Raw genomic sequence first — 19,603 nt, 5'->3', positions numbered from 1 at the left:
TTTTAACTACTGGAGTAAACACACCTAAGTCTGAGTGTCTGCTATGCGGCCAGGTTATTAGAGTACAGTGAAGGCTCTATTCCTAACCCAGGCCACTCCTACCTTACTTCGTCGCTGCTGGTTGACGGCTGGCCACTGGTTTCCCCTGGTGACACCTGCAGACACTAGCTGAAGCCGCCCTTTGCCTTGGGGGCCCTTAGCCGCAGGGGTTGCATGGGCAGAGGGCTGCCTGGGAAGGGAAGTAAAGAATAGCAATCTAGCCAATCACGGAAGGGGGTGGGCTGGGAGTAGGGAGGGAAGGGAAGCACAAACAACGGTGAATTAGCAAGGTGGCAGGCAGGGCCCAGGGGCCTAAAACAACACTGTTTAACAAAATACCAAGGCCCAGGAGGGTCAAGGCACCACCACGCTCATCTGAGGCGCCAAGGTGAAGAAAGGTACTTCAGGGCTGGTGCAGCAACTACGCTTGCCAAGGAAGCAGAAAACAGCCTATCAGAGGAGGGGGGCGGACTGGGAGGCAGGAGGAGGGAGGGAAGGGAAGAAGAGACAACGGGGAAAGAGCAAGTCGGCAGGCAGGGCGCAGGGGCCTAAAACAATTTTTTTATTTAACAAAATACCAAGGCCCAGGAAAGTCAAGGCACCACCACGCTCCCCAGAGGAGCCAACGTGAAGAAAAGCGCTTTGGGGCTGGTGCGGCGACTACGTTCACCAAGGAAGCCGAAAACAGCCTATCATGGGAGGGGGCTGACTGAGAGGCGGGAGGAGGGAGGGAAGGGTGTGATGCTGGAAATGCATCGGAGGGACAGGGCCTCCGTATCCTTGTCCTTTACTGCTTTTTATCGTGTGTTCTGTCATGTTTTCCATGCAAGAGTTCATGTGGGACTGCTGGCGGTGCAGCTCTCTTTCTTTTGGTTTGGTGAACGGACCCGTGGGATACCCTTATGGCACCCATGGGTGGGGGTACAACCCTGTGCCCCTAGTGTATGTTTTTGGGCACCTGTGGGTGGCCCACAGAGCAGGGTATGGGCTGGTGGCAGCTCCATGCAGAATTTGGCAGGTGCGCGGAGAATCCTCCATTTTAGGATTCCGCAGCCCTGCCATTGGGATCAGTTGATCCCTGGTGGAAAACAAGATGGCCCCGGTGGCCTCTTGCTTTCTATTACCCATTACCTTGTTTTCCCAAAGTCCTGGGAAGCCCTGACTCTGTCCCTTCCCCCTGACTGGCTGTTGGATGGAAGTGCCATATATGGTGTTGTTGTGAAGGCCCAGTCAGACTAGCTGGAGCCTTCCCGGTGATGTATGTTGTGGGTACCTCCTGTGGGTGGGACCTGGGTGAATAGAGTGTGTGTCGAATATGCATTCTGTGTTGTGGATGTCTAGTATCTGGTGGTTGACACTGAGACAACCCTGCCCGAAACCAGTATGAATGCAGCTTGGAGTGTTGAATGGCTCGGTACTTGTCCCAATACACATAACTTGTTGTGAGTGTCTGGAGAGAAGTGAATGGCCTGAATACCTTGTGTGCCTGATTGGCTGCCTGCCTGCATGAATGCCTGTAGTCGTGATTGGATGCTTGAGTGTGACCCAGCGGAATGAATGGGAGATCAACAGTATATCTGGGGACCTCTCAATGCTAGGAATCGTGTTCAGAAGCTGAAGTCTCCACTACGACGAGTAACTGGATTAACTGACGCTTGACCTTGAAGCCCTGCTGGACGAGAAGAATTGCTGTTGCTCTTCTTCACAATCTGAAAGCTGTTGTGCCTCCAAGGACTGACCCAGAGAGGACCTGGTAAGGTGCCCTCTTCCCGAGCTACGAGGGACCATCGTGCACAGCTGATCTTTGCCAACGCTCCCTGGTAGACAGACCTACGACAGGCTGCCGACCCGATACGGGGACTGCTGCGGAACTCCAAGGAGAAGCACCCGGACTGTTGTCCACCACTGTCGACGACCGCCGTCGCCGACCGGAGCCGCCGTGCTCCCGTTTGCCTAAGAACTTCAATTGATCATCAGACGCTCTCGTCTGCATCGCCATCTGCTTGTCTCCCGCTGGAGAAGGCCCGGCCGTCGACGTGCCGAGGAGTATCCACCGGTGGGTTTCTCGCCATCTAAAGACCGCAGAGACGCCGACGACTCGACGCCCTTGCTGGGCCACAGTTCTTCATCATCTCTTTGCGGTCCAGAACTATTGTCACCGAGGTGCCCCGCAGGCCTCTTCCTTGCAGGACGCCAACGCTCTGTCGTCGACGAGCACCGCTAGGAATGAAGCTGCCACTTCCCGACCATAGTTCACCCTGTTCACTGTCGGACGTTCGACGACCCGTGACTCCTGCCTTAAAGGGAGGGCACTCAAGAAGGGCCGTCGATTCCCCGACACCGAACGCCAAGTTCCCCGACACCTCTCGACGATCCGTGGCTCCCACCTGAAAGGGAGGCACTCAAGAAGGATCGGTCGGTGCATCGTCGGAGAACTCTACTCCACCAGGTACATTGGGGGGGGTAAAACCGTAATAGGAAGAAGACTATCGGACAATATATGGACTGGGCTTGGGCTATATATCTTTATTTACAGGTTGCCTAGGTGGGGGGATCTCCACACAGAAATGCGCCGTGAGGTAGGGGCCAGTGCTCTGCCTACTGTTTCAACCATCTTGCGTTCCTTCCTATCTCTATTGCTGGTTTACTCGTTATTGATCTGTGTGACATTTTAACCGTACAGTTGATGCACTTTAATGAGATTTGATAACATTAGTGGTACCACTCTAGACGTGTATATATTTATCATTATTGACTTCCAAGTACAAAGTGCGTTATTGTGATCGTGTACATACCTTTGAATATTAATTATATAAAGACTGTGTTTTCAGTAATACATTGTGTGGACATTCCTTTGTCCGGGTTCGGGGACTACACTGTACTTAAGAACCAGCGCGCATCACCTCCTGAGAAGCCAGGCCTTGATTGCTCGTCCATTGCTACCACAATAGAAAATCTTGGCTGGGGTCCTCTGTGCCTCTCCTCTACCATATAGAGATCGGAAGTACAGACACCCCCTACCAGTCTTTACAAAGGGAAGCAGAGACAACAGGGAAAGAGCAAGGGGGAAGGCAGGGCGCAGGGGCCTAAAACAACAATTGCATATACTTTTGTATTTTTTAATAAAACATTAGCTTGCATGTTTTTTTGTAGATGGTGAACATGGTTTTAAAACATCAGTTATTACTTACAGAGCTCATTTCACAGTCGGGCATTTTGAAAAAGGGCTTATGAAACATGATCATTTGGTAATCCAGGCTATTTAGCACATGTTTTTACTGTATGCCACTTTGGAAATGGAACTGAGACCCAGAGCAGCGGGATCGCACATTTTGTTTGAGTGGTTATGCCCAGATTATGCAATGACAATGCACATTGCTCCTGGGTGCCCGTCTCGTCACAGTCATTTACTTATTGAAAGTTTTCTGACTTCAGTACAGAAAACAACGAAGTTGCCTAACAAATCCAGAATATTACCCTACTCCCTCAATGGAGTATAAAAACTCTCCCTTCTTGTCCTCTGCCTGTGTTTTATCAATCCCAGATAAGAAGGCAGAAGAACTTGAAGGGAGAGGTGGGGTTAGGGGGAGGGGAGAGCCGTAAGGACTGTGACGAGACTGGTGGACAGGAATAATGTGGACTATCATAATCTTGGCATTACTTCCTGTCCACCGTTACTCGTCACAGTCCATATTTATTGAAGATATAGCAAGCAGTGTCCATGTACTTCTGCAGAGCCACCTGTAAAAAAGCTACAAAATGGTACAGAAAAAAAGACCCACATTGCGAAGTCCTAGCCGCACCAAGAAGGTGCCAGCTAAATGACAGGTGCACTGAGAAACTGGCATTCGATAGTCCAACAATGAACGCCAAACTCCAAAGCAGACTGAAGTCGAAGATAGCGATGCTCAACTTGAGGGAGCAAATCAAGCCAAAGGAGAGAAAAAGGATTGAGCCCAAAATAAAATAAATAGCACGTCTGGAAATTAGCAAGCCCCTGGCGTTGCTAGGGGTGGGCTGAGGGGGCTATAGCCCCAGGTCTTTCTGGTTGTAGCCCTGGATAGAAGCTCAGGGCCTACAGTCAAAAGGATAGCTAGCCCCGAGTCCCGACAGCCCCAACACTAGTGTAGCCCCAGATCTTTTCCAGAACTAGCAACACCCTCCCACCCCTCCCCCCCGCCTCACACAATGCATTCTGAAGTGACCCCTAACAAGCAACATAATCTTACCTTCCAAATGCATGTGCGACCCCTGCAACAGCACAACAAAAAAATAGAGCAGATATCCCGTTCCAACCCACAGGCCCGCAAATGCACGGCCATATTTTCAACATTCAACCATGTTTAAAGCCTGCAATAGCACAGCCTGCCTAGGAGGTAAAGGGAATGACCCCTACTGTCTGCAATAGCACGCCATAGGTACGAAGGGGGAGGGGAAAGGGCAAGAGTCTGCAACTGCGCCACCCAGCAACCACAATTTATCGTAACATAGCAGCAACTGGCAACAGCCGGTCCAAGCCTCGCCACTGGTCTCTGCCTTGAGACAGAAAAAACACAGGCAGAGGACAAGGAGGGCGGGGATTTATACTCCCTTGAGAAAGTAGGGTAACACTCTGGATTTGTTAGGCAACTTGGTTGGTTTCTGGGCCCAAGGCACAGAGCCTTCAATAAGTAAGGACTGTGATAAATAAAGCTGACTTCGAGTTCAAGTTACCTTCAGAAATAAATATGTCTGGGAAGTGGTGAGAGAAAGAAAATGGGCAGACACGAGAATTCGCTGATCTTCCATTTCATTCAATTCTAATTAGTAAGGGTTTGTTGGTCACCTTACTGGCGTGTTTCGTAGAATCTGACAGTCTCAACCCCTCTCACTCCTGGACCTTCTGTTGTTTTTAGATCATGGACGACATCAAGCTTGGGATCCAGTATGCCTTTCAGACCCAGAACAGCCTCACACTAGCCATCAGTGGCTCTGGGCATTGTGCCATGGAAGCAGCGTTCTTCAACATTCTGGAGCCTGGCGAGTCAGTGCTGATAGCAGTGAAGGGGATCTGGGGTGAGCGGGCAGCCGACATCTGTGAGAGAATTGGTAAGTCAGAATAACAAAGGTGTGGGCAGAGGAATGGGATTAGAATACAGTAGGAAATTGGTGTTGTACAAGTATTCTGTAGGATGGGGCAGAATGGGGGCAATGATGTGAAGATGTGAGAATTGTAAGGGAAGTTTAACTTTCTGCATCACAGGAAATTGGATCTGGGGAATGGGATGTGATGATGGAGGATTTAAGCATGCATTTAGCACATGACTTGTGCTAAGAGGGAGGTCCTGCAGAAATGGGTCCTGCAGAAATGGAAGACCGCCCAAATGGTCCCCACCCCTCTGATTATACACATGGCAGGAGAATCTTGGAAATCCGGCCACAATGGAAAATATGTATTTTACTCACAAAGGTAAGATAGACAAGTATCACAGTGTGGGCATCACCTATGCGTGCTACTCGAAGTAATCAACTACTCCAGATGACTGTGAATAGGTTAGGTCAAATTTGCACATGCATCCTCTTCAATTAAAGAAAAAATTAACCGTCCACAATTTCATCCACTCTAAACCCTTGTCGAAAACGTAGCTTTTCCCATTCACTGTATCATTTTAATGTGGGCATAAAATCGCACGAGGAGTTGAAAACAGACCTTATGCGCTTCGGGCCATTTTTAATAGGTCTCCTTGGATGGGGCCTATCACATTCATGTTGTTTCCCGATCTGTGCAGGGAAAGCAGCATCATCTCTTCCATCTTCTGATTTTAATTCCGGCAGCAAGAATGGAATTCCTATAGATGGTACCTGCTTGTTTAGCACCTGCAAAATATCAGGTAGAAGAAGCCATATGGATTACATGTACCGGATTCCTGTGCCATGTATTGCCCCAGATAAACAATGTTCAAAATCTGGCAGAGTGCACCACGGCCGTGCATTCATTCAGCTCTGCTGGATTCACCATCTCATCCAAAACGAGTCTGTTAACAGGTCTGACTCATTCGTGCACTGTTCCCAGTTCAAGCAGCATGTCGATGTAAATACAAATTCCGTGCATCATTTCCGTATCTGCTGTGTCACTCCAAGTGTAAAACTTCACCCTGGATACATTTAATTAAAACAATCTCTACATTTAGAATCTTGCAAACACATTCTCGATAATGTGTCTGTTCTGTCAAAAATTGTCCTATTTTGACTTCCGTTACCCACTAGCATTAAGTCGAAATCCCCCAATAAAACAGGTTTTCTTGTCAAAGGATATTGCCCGAGTTTTAAAAAGAACTCAAAATCACCCTCTCAATTTGACTCGTTCTATCCTCAATGTGTCTGTCCTTAGCTGCAACAAGAAAATATCATCGGTCAGGAGTGGGAAAGTAAATCAACAAAATTAACTCTATCTTCCTCTCTATATGGACAGTTTGTACTTTGCACAAACATACTGGTATTGGGTGGGATAATGCTTGCATCTGTGTCTTTAATTGAACCAATGCTCTCTGCACTACCCTAGTTTTGGTGATATACATTCTGTGGCAAGACACAGAGGTATGCATTATGCTTGCTTACACCTTACTCACTATAAACAAAACCACTTCTGAAATACATTTGAAATAAAATCTCTTAAATGTGGAGCCACTTGGCTAGTTTTGTGATCACAATATCTCTTCCAACTTAGCTCCCAAAGAGAATGTTTGGGAAGCCATGGCATCTCCAGCTGAATGAACTCCAAAGATGAATTCCACAATACCGGCCTCTACAATGACTCCCCTAATCCACCTAACTAGAGTAGACAATGACACTCTCTTGTACAGCGTTCTCATTGCAGTCAATAACTGCGTCACTCCTACTGGTCTGTACTGTGCTGCCACCCTCGTATTCCTTTAAATATTTAACTACGCAATAATGTGGATTCTGTATAAAGAAAGGATATGCGATTGACTCAGTGTAGCTCTTAACCTTTTGATTTAGAAGGTCTCACGTGCGGTAAGAACAGTAACAGAGCCTCAACAGATGCTTTGACTTCTGAATTTCTTCTTCAAAATATAAGACAGAGCAAGATAACCAACATTCTGGAGACCAATTTCAACTATAGTTGATCATTATCCGGCCACACCTTTATCAGACAGATGACTATGTTCACACCCCAAAGTGATGTGTATGTAGCTATCAGTAGCCACAGTAATGTAACCCCTTCAATTAGCCAAGCAACTGCTGAGTGTTCACCCTATTGCCTGTCCTTTGACATTATTATTCCCTGCCGTAATGACAGATGTGTTCACACCTATAGTTCTAAAAGTCTTTAAGGTGCTGTAAGACTACACCTAACCTACAGGTGGATTAACTGGTTACATGTCCCGTTTCAGACACCATCTACTCTAGATTCCTCAAACTGCCAGGCTACTTCTGGCTCTGGCCAGAGCCCAGGATGAGACAATGAGCCTTGAAGCTGCTTGTAAAAGGCCTGAGAGTCTTCAGCTCTTCAAGAAATCTTGCACACGACCAGGACCAAAGGCCTGTCTTCTACTGATGGGTGGCTCTCTCTTTGCAGGCTCCTGCAGGAGATTACAGTGTCTGAAGACAATCTACAGGAAATCCACAGACAGTTCCAAAAGAATGGGAAACCAGGCTGCAGCGCCCACTGCTGGGTCCCCAGTACTATGGATACCAGCTCCTTCCTGATGCTATTCAATTTCTTTCAGATCATTGAAAATGGAAGACAAGTGCACAAACCCTCGTACTCCAACTTTTGGAGAAAAGCATCTGTTGCGTCTGTGCCTGCATCTGATCTCCAACCAAAGTACCAATGTATTTGGCTATTTAGCTTGGAAGCAAACAGATTTATCTGAATTGGGCATCAGATCTGTGCCATTACTCGAAAATATTCCAGGTTGACTCTCCAGTTGCAGGCACCTGTCAGGTACCTACTACATTTGCCCCTCTTGACAGACATTCTGCTGTTACCAAATTCTTCATGAAGAGACATGAATGCCAAAAATCTTTTTCTAGCTCAGCAAATATCTTGCATCTGGTACCACCTAGCTGATTGATATATCCCAAAGCTGAGATGTTGTCCAACTGCAAAATAATCCAGTAATTCACCATATCCTTCAACAAAGAGGGAATGGTGTAGTACCCAGCCACAAGTTTGAGACAGTTTGTATCCACTCCCAGATCCTCTTCCAACCATATTCGTCCCATAGCTGTAGAACCGACCTGGTGCCCCAGCCACACCTGATTCCATCTGACTGTATTAAAATGTCCGTAGTGCTTCCGAGAATGACCAGTGCCTACCTGTACATATGACCAAACCACCATTTTAACTCTGACTCCTACTGCATCCAGATCCACCATCTAGTGGTAGTCTAAGATTTCCTGCAGCTGCAGAATCTTCAGTCTCCGAAAAACTCAGTAATGTAGGAGCCACATTAAGATAGCCTGAGTCAATGAAGTCACTATGTTGCCGACGTTTGTGAGAGATATTCTCCTTCGGCCAACAGTTGGCTTTAGCTCTTCCCTCATTGTTTTGGTCTTCTGAGCTGGAATCTCTACTATCCCCTATGTGGTATGTATCAGAAAAGCCCAGTAACTCCAACCTTAACCTCTGCCTAACTCTGACTTTTCTGGTTCACAAAAAACTCCAGATTTTGTGACAGACATGTTGTCCTTTCTGTTTGTCTCACTATCTTCTGTGTACTATGAAAAAAGGGCAATCGTGTCATCTAGGTACATGATAAGTCTTATATCTGTCTCTCTGAGTGCTTCCACTATAGGTCCCAGCAATTTGGTGATGCACCAAGAGGCTGACATAAGACCGAAAGGAAGACACGTAAACTCACATATTCACATGTTCCAGGTAAACTGAACAAATGTCTTATGCTCTTGTCATTTGAGTATCATCAGGCAGGTGTCAGTCCATCCTGAAATGTGCACATACCTGTGATGTCTTGGGCTCTCCGAGGTTCATCTCTGGCTGTACATTGCTTTTCCTCTGCACCAGGAACATACTGTTCAAGAAACTTTGTGCTATATGGCCTCTATTTCTGGACCTAGATAGCACTTCTCTCTTGATATTGCTATGGGCTAAAATCGCCTTGATTGGATGGGTTGTTCCCATAACCTAACTGGAATACCACCACATTTATTGCATCTTCCGCCACCATTTAGTCTCCTCTTTCCCCAGTTGCTTTCCCACTCCAACTCCCTCCAAGCCCCACCCTCGACTCTCCACCTGCCCACCTTGTAATCTCACGATTGGTCGGTGTGTAGAAACACATGACCAAAAGCACAACAGTGCTTTTGTCCCACGCGGAGGTCACCTGAGCCCATTTGCTGCACTTTCCTGCAGCCTCACCAAGCTCCTGGTTAAGCACCCTGGCGTGTCTCCATTTTGGCTTCATTTATTGCATCTTCAGTCACCATTTAGTCTCCTCTTTTCCCAGGTGCGTTCCCACTCCACCCCCTCCCAGTTCCACCCTTGCATCTCCCCCTGCCTGCCTTGTAATCCACTGATTGGTCTGTGTGTAGAAACACGTGACTAGAACTTCCTCCTTAAGAGACTCTTACATGGCAGCCTTGACCAGGCAGCCAGTGAAGGGCCATGGCAAAGGTCAGCTCCTGTCTCTGCAGCTCCCATTCCCTGTTTGCCCTACTCACCCGGGGTCGACCAACAATCCACTCTACTGCTACAATCCAGGTAAGGGGGAAAGGGTGGGGAACAAAACCATTACTGTGCTCCAGAAACCTGTCCACATCTTTAATTTTACTGATCATAAAAAATAAACTTTACCCCACTGCCTGCCTCGCTTAAAACTGTTATACCCTGTGGTTTCCCAATAGCTGATCTGTCTTCCAAATCCACTACAACTGAATACCCACCAACAAATCAGAGTGCCTTCCTTTTTAACACTATAACCACCTTTCTTCAACAATCATACATCTGTGCAAGTTTCTTGCCAAAACCTAGTCTCTGATAATATATACTAGTCCCAACACAGACACACCGGAAACACTGTTTCCACAGCTAACACCTTGGCTAACAGACATGTAGTAACCACTCAACATCTAATTTTTTATTTTAAAAAATGTTTTTTATTGGACTCAACACCTAATACATCCATAAGAACCCTCATATAGCCAGGGTCAAGGATGTAATTTCACTAAAAAGCCCGGGATAGTGTAAGTGACATCATACGACCTTTGACCTATGATGACATCACAGGAAGTGATGTCATTTGACCCCACCCCCAAGTGACATCTCAGACGTGATGGCACATGACCTTTCACCCCTTGACAAAACAGGAAATGGCATCACATAACATTGTTCCTCAGTACACTAAGAAAAAGATGGCTATGGTATCACTGTAATTTGATATACATTTCATACAAGAATGGATCACCATATGTAGCATTAGCATAAGTGTATATAGGCCCATATGACCAAATTACTGTGAATGTGAGCAGATGTTCAACACAACAACCTGGACTATTATATATCACTCTTGCTAAACTGTAAACAGACAGAGCATCTTGAAGAGGCCTCGCTTCCCTGTTGTCTTGAGCACTGAGAAACCGTTTTTTGGTAGTAGCGCCTAATGTTACCGAAATTAAATTTAAAAAGAAATTGTAGGTGGTGACATATGTGGCTGTTTAGAATTGCCTTGTCTCAAATTCAGGCTTGCTTGGCACCCGTAAAGTGAGATCTTCACCATCATCATACCATTTAATACATTCCGAAATTGGAACCAGTTCACTCTATTTTCAGCCATCTTCTGCCTCCAACTCCTTTTGAAGGTATCTCCGACACAGCTTTATTGGGCTGAGTACTTCCTATGAGGCCTTCGCACCTACCCAGAGCGCATGTGCTTTCTAGCTGATTTATTTATTTTTAGTTCTTGTAGAGCGTTACACGCCCATAGCCCTCAGAGTGCACACAATAGAACAAACAAAGTGGTCAAACATGCAGGAGCACAAAACTGATGTAACTCTCACACCAGTTCATTGTTCATTGAGAAGCGAGGATGCATTCTTTTGCTCTGGCCATGTATTTGAACGTATAAAACTGCACATAAAAGCCTGATGGCAGGATATGGAGTTCCTTAAGTATCGCTATAACTGCACTTAAGAAGATACCGTCAGAACATTCAGGCCATTGTAAATCCAAATGCTTTGTTTCAATGTTAAAGTGGGAAGACATTTTTTATGGGACATTTTATCTAATTTCTGGTTCATAAAAGCTCTTCCCTGAGCTAGACGCAAATATGCATCTCTATCCTGTTCACAGTTTGAAATAAATACACTTGCAATCATTATCTACGACTCTGTGTACATGCCTTCTTCTTTTATTAAACGCCTTACCGTTCACCTGTTTCAAAGCAATTTTCCATCCACAAAACTAAGCAATATAAGCCTTGCTGAGAAAAGGAGCTGAATAACTGTTTGGGTTGCTTTGTTGGACGTGGGACATCGGCATGATAATCTACACAGAACGACTCAGAGTAGCGGGCCGTGTATAGCAGATTGTCCCTGTTGGATCGCGAGAGGTTTCAAGAAAAGCTCTTTGCAACATGATGGTACAGGCGAGGCGCATTCTCATTAGATTGACTTGCTTTCAGGTAGTAATTTGTGTGAAATGCTACAGGGTGGGGGGCGGACTCTGGCGGCTCCCTAAGCTGGCGGGCGTTCCTCGCCCTGTTGTATCCAATTACTTGAGGGCTTTAGGTGTTCTTTTTCAGTTCAATTTATGTATGGAGACTATGGGCCTCATTCCGAGTCAGGCGGTAGGGTATACCGGGCACTGGTAAGGAGACCAGTGCCGGTAATCCCCTACCACCCGATTCTGAGGTCCCCTAACGTGACCCGTAAGGGACGTGTGGTCGGACCACATGTCCCTTACGGGTCCCATTATGGGATCAGGGCTCAAATAACGGGCTTGCCATTCGCGAGCCCGTTATTTGCGCCCTCCCCATTCCCATTGAGCCCTATGGGGGCTAAATGGGAATGGGGAATGGCTTGTCCAATGGGGACTTACCGGTCCCTCCAGGGTCGGGAAGGACTGGTAAGTCCCCATTGAACGAGACCGGAGTTGGTACCTGTATGGGAGGCAGCCATGGAGCTAACTGCTCCATGGCTACCACCATACTCAGAATGACCCCCTATGTTTAAATATGGAAAGTTTTCTAACGTTGGAAGTGGTACCATAACGACTTGGGGCTGCAAGGTTTTCTCTCCTTCTGGATTTGAACGCTTTGGAACATTGAAGCTGATAATAGCAGATTGAGATATAGCCGTGGGGGTTGCAAAGTTTTCTTCTCCCCTGAGGGCTTTTGGTACTACAAGGCCTTAGTGCCTAATTTTTAATACTAGTGCTCTACTATTTGGGAAATGGAATTTTACATTTAAAACAATCTCTGACAGGAAAATTGGTTACACTTTGAATGTACCATTGAATAATTGCATCAAATTTGTATCCTTTACATTGATAGCACTGCTTTATGAGTATACCGAACTTATTTTATATTCTGAGGAATTTGAATTGTTATTTCCCATTGTCTTAAATATTAAAAGTTTACATTGCATTTGCACTTTAAAACTTGTATTTTTCTTAGTAATTATGTTTATTGATTTAACTCCATTGTTCGATTTTATATGAAGTGTTTTACATTGGGATTGTTGGTTTAGTACAGAACTGCACTATTTTTATATAGATGAGAGAGAGCTAGAACACTATTTAGAAAGATAGGCATATCCTTATAGGTTATCCAGTTACTGGGGTGCTACTAGGTCTGTAATTTTGAGAGTGATAGATCAACCAAGTAAAAGTGGTGCCTACCTTAAGATTGAATAACAGTAGAAAGAAAAAGAGGTCTAAAAATAACACTACTGTTGTTACCCCTACTTCTAAAAACACCAACCTGTAAAGAATCTAGGGGAAAGGAAAATAATGTGTTGGAAAATATTAGACTTTCTAACTAAAATTGAACTGGTTAAAGATTTCATTAGGGGGGACGTTATCCCTGTTCCTGGTAATAGTTCCATGATAGATAACAATTAGTTATTACATTTATGTCATGACTTTCGCTGCCAATCAATGCACTTAACAATAGGTAATGGTATGGGGCAATTGGAAAAAGTGTGGAGGCTTCCATAAGTAAGAATAACGTAATTGGGGCACATCTCTCTATTAGACCTGACCTTGAGAAATTGGCTCAGGACAATTTATCAATGGATGATGACAATGATGTAGATTGTTCCTGGAGGGACGCTGAGGGGGTGGATGAAAACACATTGCATATGAGGGCAAAAATGGATTCCCCAATAATCACTGTTGATATATATTTTATAAGGGATCTGTACTAATCTCATGAATGAGCAACAAACGGTAAATGAATTGGTTATTATGTGAATGAGAACATGAAGGCTGCGTTGAATGTGATTCCCTCAGATTGGGAAAATCGGAAGGGACCTGCCTTACCTAGTGGAGATATTAGCTAACATAATGGGGAGCTGAGTGAATTATATATTTTGGTAGCTGAGGAAGCTAATGAACAGAGGAGCTTTAGTGAGGATATTATAGTTATAGAAGAGAAAGAGGGTGGTGAAGATAGTAGTATAGTGGACAAAGTAGCTCAAGAAGGAGGCCTAGCAGGATCTCAAGGTCTTGGATGATGATTGCTTCGCAAAAGAAATTATAAAAAAGGAAATAAAAATGAAAGCTTAGAGAACGGGCCCTATTCCCAACTGTTTCACCCCCTCCCTAAAATCCCTCAAAACCCTTAAGCATTGCCTGGAACCCACCTGATAGACCAACCCCACGCCCCAAAACAGAGCCCATTATGCCAGGCTAATCAGAGTTTATATGATTTGTCAGGGAGAATTCTCAGAAATGTGCTAATTCTTCTCTACCTTAGAGAACCCACAGCTCTTTTGCTGAACTCTAGGACTTTTTACCTGGAGAGAGTGAGACCCTTTTTCCCCACTCTCTCATGTATTTTTAATGTGATTTAAACGCTGTGTTTCTTTTGGTTGTGGAGTCTGACAAACTCCATAGGCATAATCTTTTACATTGTGCAACACAGTACCTTCAGTGCAGTGACACAGGGAAGTCTTTTAGATTTCCCAAGGTTCAAATACCTTCTCTTGGATAAACTATTGTTTCCAAGAGCAGTAAATTAAATTGACTTTATTTACATTGTAAACCTTCTAGACCCAGCACACACTATCTTACATAGGGTGCTGGAGGGGTTACTTAGTATCCCCTTTGTCTAGCTGCTCATGTAGCATTTTTATGTTACCCTTTCCTTGATGAATGGCTGGTGGCAGTGGTTTACTTTTAACTACTGTGGTGTGCATTTACCGCGGAATGCGTCCGCAGCTGCAGTAAAGCACTCAAGGGTGCCATTTGTGTCAAAATGGCCCGGTTTTCTTTTTTCGCAATTTCTTTGTGGAAAGGTCCTTCTTGAGATTTACTCTCTGCGTCAAACCAGGTTTGGTCCCTTTGTTCATTTTGCCTTTGGCGGGATTCATGCGTGAAACCCGCCTCAGTCTCCAGGGTGTCTGGTGGGGGCAGGAAGCGAAGGAGGTGTTATTTTTACACCTCTTTTTCTTTCTGCGGTTATTCGATCTTAATGTAGGCACCATTTTACTTGGTTGATCTATCACTCTCAAAATTACAGACCTAGTAGCATCCAAGTAACTGGATAACCTATAAGGATACACCTATCTTTCTAAATAGTGTTCTAGCTCTCTCTCATCTATATAAAAATAGTGCAGTTCTGTATAAAACCAAGAATCCCAATGTAAAACACTTAGGGCCTCATTACGACCCTGGCGGAACGGGTTAACGGGCTCAGCAAAAGGAGGCGGACCCGTTAAACCCGTTCTGCCACATTACGAGGTCCCTCGCGGGACCCGGTAAGGACGCCTGGTAAAACCATGCGTCGTTATCGGGTCCTGCGAGGGGAAGAGGGAGCAAACAATGGGCCACTCGTAATCGGCCCGTTGTTTGCTCCCTCTCCCATTCCCATTCAGCCCTATAGGGGCTGAAATGGGAATGGGGAAGGTCTTGGCCTAGGTTCCTGGAGTGAGGAATTACCAGGCCCTCCGAACTCGGAATGGCCCGGTAATTCCTCATTCTGGGAACCCGGACCCGGACGCGATTTCGGCGGCAGCCATGCCGCCAATAGCAGCATGGCTACCGCTGAGGTCGTAATGAGGCCCTAAATATAAAATCGAACAATGGAGTTAAATCAATAAATATAATTACTAAGAAAAATACCAGTTTTAAAGTGCAAATGCAATGTAAACTATTAATATTTAAGACAATGGGAAATAATTCAAATTCCTAAAATACCAGTTTTAAAGTGCAAATGCAATGTAAACTATTAATATTTAAGACAATGGGAAATAACAATTCAAATTCCTCAGAATATAAAATAAGTTCTGTATACACATATCAGCTTCAATGTTCCGAAGCGTTCAAATCCAGAAGGGAGAGAAAACCTTGCAGCCCCAAGTCGTTATGGTACCACTTCCAACGTTAGAAAACTTTCCATATTAAAACATAGGGGGTCATTCCAAGTATGGTGGTAGCCATGGAGCAATTATCTCCATGGCTGCCTCCCTTACCGTACCGACTCCGGTCTCATTCAATGGGGACTTACCGGTCCATTCCGACCCTGGAGGGACCGGTAAGTCCCCATTGAACAAGCCATTCCCCATTCCCATTTGAGCCCCCATAGGGCTCAATGGGAATGGGGAGGGCGCAAATAACGGGCTTGTGAATGGCAAGCCCGTTATTTGCACCTTGGTCCCCTAACGGGACCCGTAAGGGATGTGTGGTCTGACCACAAGTCCCTTACGCGTCCCGTTAGGGGACCTTGGAATCGGGTGGTAGGGGATTACCGGCACCGGTCTCCTTACCGGTGCTTGGTATACCCTACCGCCCGACTCAGAATGAGGCCCATAGTCTCCATACGTAAATTGAACTGAAAATGAAAACCTAACGCCCTCAAGTAATAGGGTACAACAGGGCGGGGAACGCCTGCCAGTTTAGGGAGCCGCCAGAGTCCGTCCTCCCCGCCCTGTAGCATTCCACACAAATTACTACCTGAAAGCAAATCAATCTAATGAGAATGCGCCTCGCCTGTACCGTAATGTTGCAAAGAGCTTTTCTTGAATTCTCTCGCGATCCAACAGGGACAATCTGCTATACACGGCCCGTTACTCTGATTCGTTCTGTGTAGATTATTATGCTGACGTCCCACGTCCAACCAAGCAACCCAAACAGGCTTATATTGCTTTGTTTTATGGATGGAAAATTGCTTTGAAACAGGGGAATGGTAAGGCGTTTAATAAAAGAAGAAGGCATGTAATAGAGTCGTAGATAATGATTGCAAGTGTATTTATTTCAAACTGTGAACAGGATAGAGATGCATATTGGCGTCTAGCTCAGGGAAGAGCTTTTATGAACCAGAAATTAGATAAAATGTCCCATAAAAAATGTCTTCCCACTTTAACATTGAAACAAAGCATTTGGATTTACAATGGCCTGAATGTTCTGACGGTATCTTCTTAAGTGCAGTTATAGCAATACTTAAGGAACTCCATATCCTGCCAGTAGGCTTTTGTGTGCAGTTTTATACGTTCAAATACATGGCCAGAGAAAAAGAATGCATCCTCGCTTCTCAATTTTACTTCATTCCAAAGGGATCCGGGGGCACAAGCAATGAACTGGTGTGAGAGTTACATCAGTTTTGTGCTCCTGCATGTTTGACCACTTTGTTTGTCCTATTGTTTGCACTCTGAGGGCTATGGGCGTGTATCGCTCTACAAGAACTAAAAATTAATAAATCAGCTAGAAAGCACATGCGCTCTGGGTAGGTGAGAAGGCCTCATAGGAAGTACTCAGCCAAATAAAGCTGTGTCAGAGATACCTTCAAAAGGAGTTGGAGGCAGAAGATGGCTTAAAATAGATTGAACTGGTTCCAATTTCAGAATGTATTAAATGGTATGATGATAGTGAAGATCTCACTTTACGGGTGCCAAGCAAGCCTGAATTTGAGGTAAGGCAATTCTAAACAGTCACATATGTCACCACCTACAATTTCATTTTCAATTTAATTTCGGTATCATTAGGCGCTACTTCCAAAAAATGGTTTCTCAGTGCTTAAGACGACAAGCGAGGCCTCTTCCCATAACCATATTTTTCTTAGTGTACTGAGGAACAATGTTATGTGATGCCATTTCCTGTTTTGTCAAGGGGTGAAAGGTCATGCGCCATCACTTCTGTGATGTCACTTGGGGGTGGGGTCAAATTACATCACTTCCTGTGATGTCATCATAGGTCAATGGTCGTATGATGTCACTTACCCTATCCCGAGCTTTTTAGTGAAATTACATCCTTGATCCTGGCTATATGAGGGTTTTTATGGATGTATTAGGTGTTGGGTCCAATAAATACATTTTTTTTTAAATACAAAATTAGATGTTGAGTGGTTTTTACATGTCTGTTAGCCAAGGTGTTAGCTGTGGAAACAGTGTTTCCGGTGTGTCTGTGTTGGGAATAGTATATATTACCAGAGACTAGGTTTCGGCGAGAAACTTGCACAGGTGTATGATTGTTGAAAAAAGGTGGTTATAGTGTTAAAAAGGTAGGCACTCTGATTTGTTGGTGGGTATGCAGTTGTAGTGGATTTGGAAGACAGATCAGCTAGTTGGAAACCACAGGGTATAACAGTTTTAAGCGAGGCAGGCAGTGGGGTAAAGTTTATTTTTTATGATCGGAAAAAGTAAAGATGTCAACGGGTTTCTGGAGCACAGTAATGGTTGTGTTCCCCACCCTTTCCCCCTTACCTGGATTGTAGCAGTAGAGCGGATTGTTGGTCGACCCCGGCGAGTAGGGCAAACAGGGAATCGGAGCTGCAGAGACGAGACCTGCCCTTTGCCATGGCCCTTCACTGGCTGCCTGGTCAAGGCTGCCCTGCAGAGTCTGTTAAGGGGGAAGTTCTAGTCACACACAGACCAATCGGGAGGTTACAAGGCAGGCAGGGGGAGATGCAAAGGTGGAACTGGGAGGCGGTGGAGTGGGAAAACACCTGGGAAAAGAGGAGACTAAATGGTGGCGGAAGATGCAATAAATGTGGTATTCCAGTTAGAGTTATGGGAACAACCCATCCAATCAAGGCGACTTAATCCCATAGCAATATCAAGAGCGAAGTGCTTGCTAGGTCCAGAAATAGAGGCCATATAGCACAAAGTTTCTTGAACAGTATTTTCCTGGTGCAGAGGAAAAGCAATGTACAGCCAGAGATGAACCTCAGAGAGCCCAAGACATCACAGGTATGTGCACATTTCAGGATGGACTGTATCAATCTTTTCAGGCACATGCTGAGGGAAGTGGAATGGCTGGTGATATCACACTTTAAAGAAGCCTGTCTGATGATACTCAAATGGAAAGAGCATAGGACATTTGTTCAGTTTACCTGGAACGTGCGAGTATGCGAGTTTACGTGTCTTCCTTTCGGTCTTATGTCAGCCTCTTGGTGCATCACCAAATTGCTGGGACCTATAGTAGAAGCACTCAGAGAGACAGATATAAGACTTATTATATACCTAGATGACACAATTATCTTTTTTCATAGTACACAGAATATAGTGGGACAAACAGAAAGGACAACATGTCTGTCACAAAATCTGGGGTTTCTTGTGAATCAGAAAAGTCAGAATTAGTCAGAGTTTAAGGTTGGAGTTCCTGGGCTTTTTTGATACATACCACATAGGGGATAGTAGAGATTCCAGCTCAGAAGACCAAAACAATGAGGAAAGAGCTGAAGCCGACTGTTGGCCGAAGGAGAATATCTCTCACAGATGTTAGCAACATAGTAGGATTGTTGACTTCATTGACCCAGGCTATCTTAATGTAGCTGCTACATTACTGAGTTTTTCAGAGACTGAAGATTCTGCAGCTGCAGGAAATCTAAGCCTACTACTAGATGGTGGATCTGGATGCAGTAGGAGTCAGAGTTAAACTGATGGTTAGGTAATATGTACAGGTAGGCACTGGTCATTCTCGGAAGCACTACGGACATTTTAATACAGTCAGATCGGATCAGGTGTGGCTGGGGCACCAGGTTGGTTCTATAGCTATGGGACATATATGGTTGGAAGAGGATCTGGGAGTGCATACAAACTGTCTCAAACGTGTGGCTGGGTACTACGCCATTCCCTCTTTGTTGAAAGACATGGTGAATTACTGGATTATTTTGCAGTTGGACAACATCTCAGCTTTGGGATATATCAATCAACTAGGTGGTACCAGATGCAAGATATTTGCTGAGCTAGAAAAATATTTTTGGCATTCATGTCTCTCCATGAAGAATTTGGTAACAGCAGAATGTCTGTCAAGAGAGGCAAATGTAGTAGGTACCTGACAGGTGCCTGCAACTGGAGAGTCAACCTGGAATATTTTCGAGTAATAGCCCAGATCTGATGCCCAATTCAGATAAATCTGTATGCTTCCAAGCCAAATACATTGGTA

The 19,603-nt window shown here is 45.1% G+C and overlaps 1 protein-coding gene across 1 annotated transcript in view; it reads left to right on the top strand.

Annotated features, from left to right (window-relative positions):
* AGXT (alanine--glyoxylate aminotransferase) overlaps positions 1–19,603 on the top strand; it is a 1,153,507-nt gene that overhangs the window by 187,982 nt on the left and 945,922 nt on the right. The window contains exon 2 of the mRNA XM_069618136.1: positions 4,935–5,127. Within this exon, the coding sequence (XP_069474237.1) occupies positions 4,935–5,127 (193 nt within the window). The remainder of the gene's footprint in view (positions 1–4,934; positions 5,128–19,603) is intronic.

The sequence above is a fragment of the Ambystoma mexicanum genome, chromosome 10 (genome assembly GCF_040938575.1).
Source record: "Ambystoma mexicanum isolate Mex_15411 chromosome 10, UKY_AmexF1_1, whole genome shotgun sequence".
Taxonomy (NCBI): Eukaryota; Metazoa; Chordata; class Amphibia; order Caudata; family Ambystomatidae; genus Ambystoma; species Ambystoma mexicanum.
The sequence above is the reverse complement of the archived record's forward strand: the minus strand, read 5'-3'. Positions and strand labels throughout refer to the sequence as shown.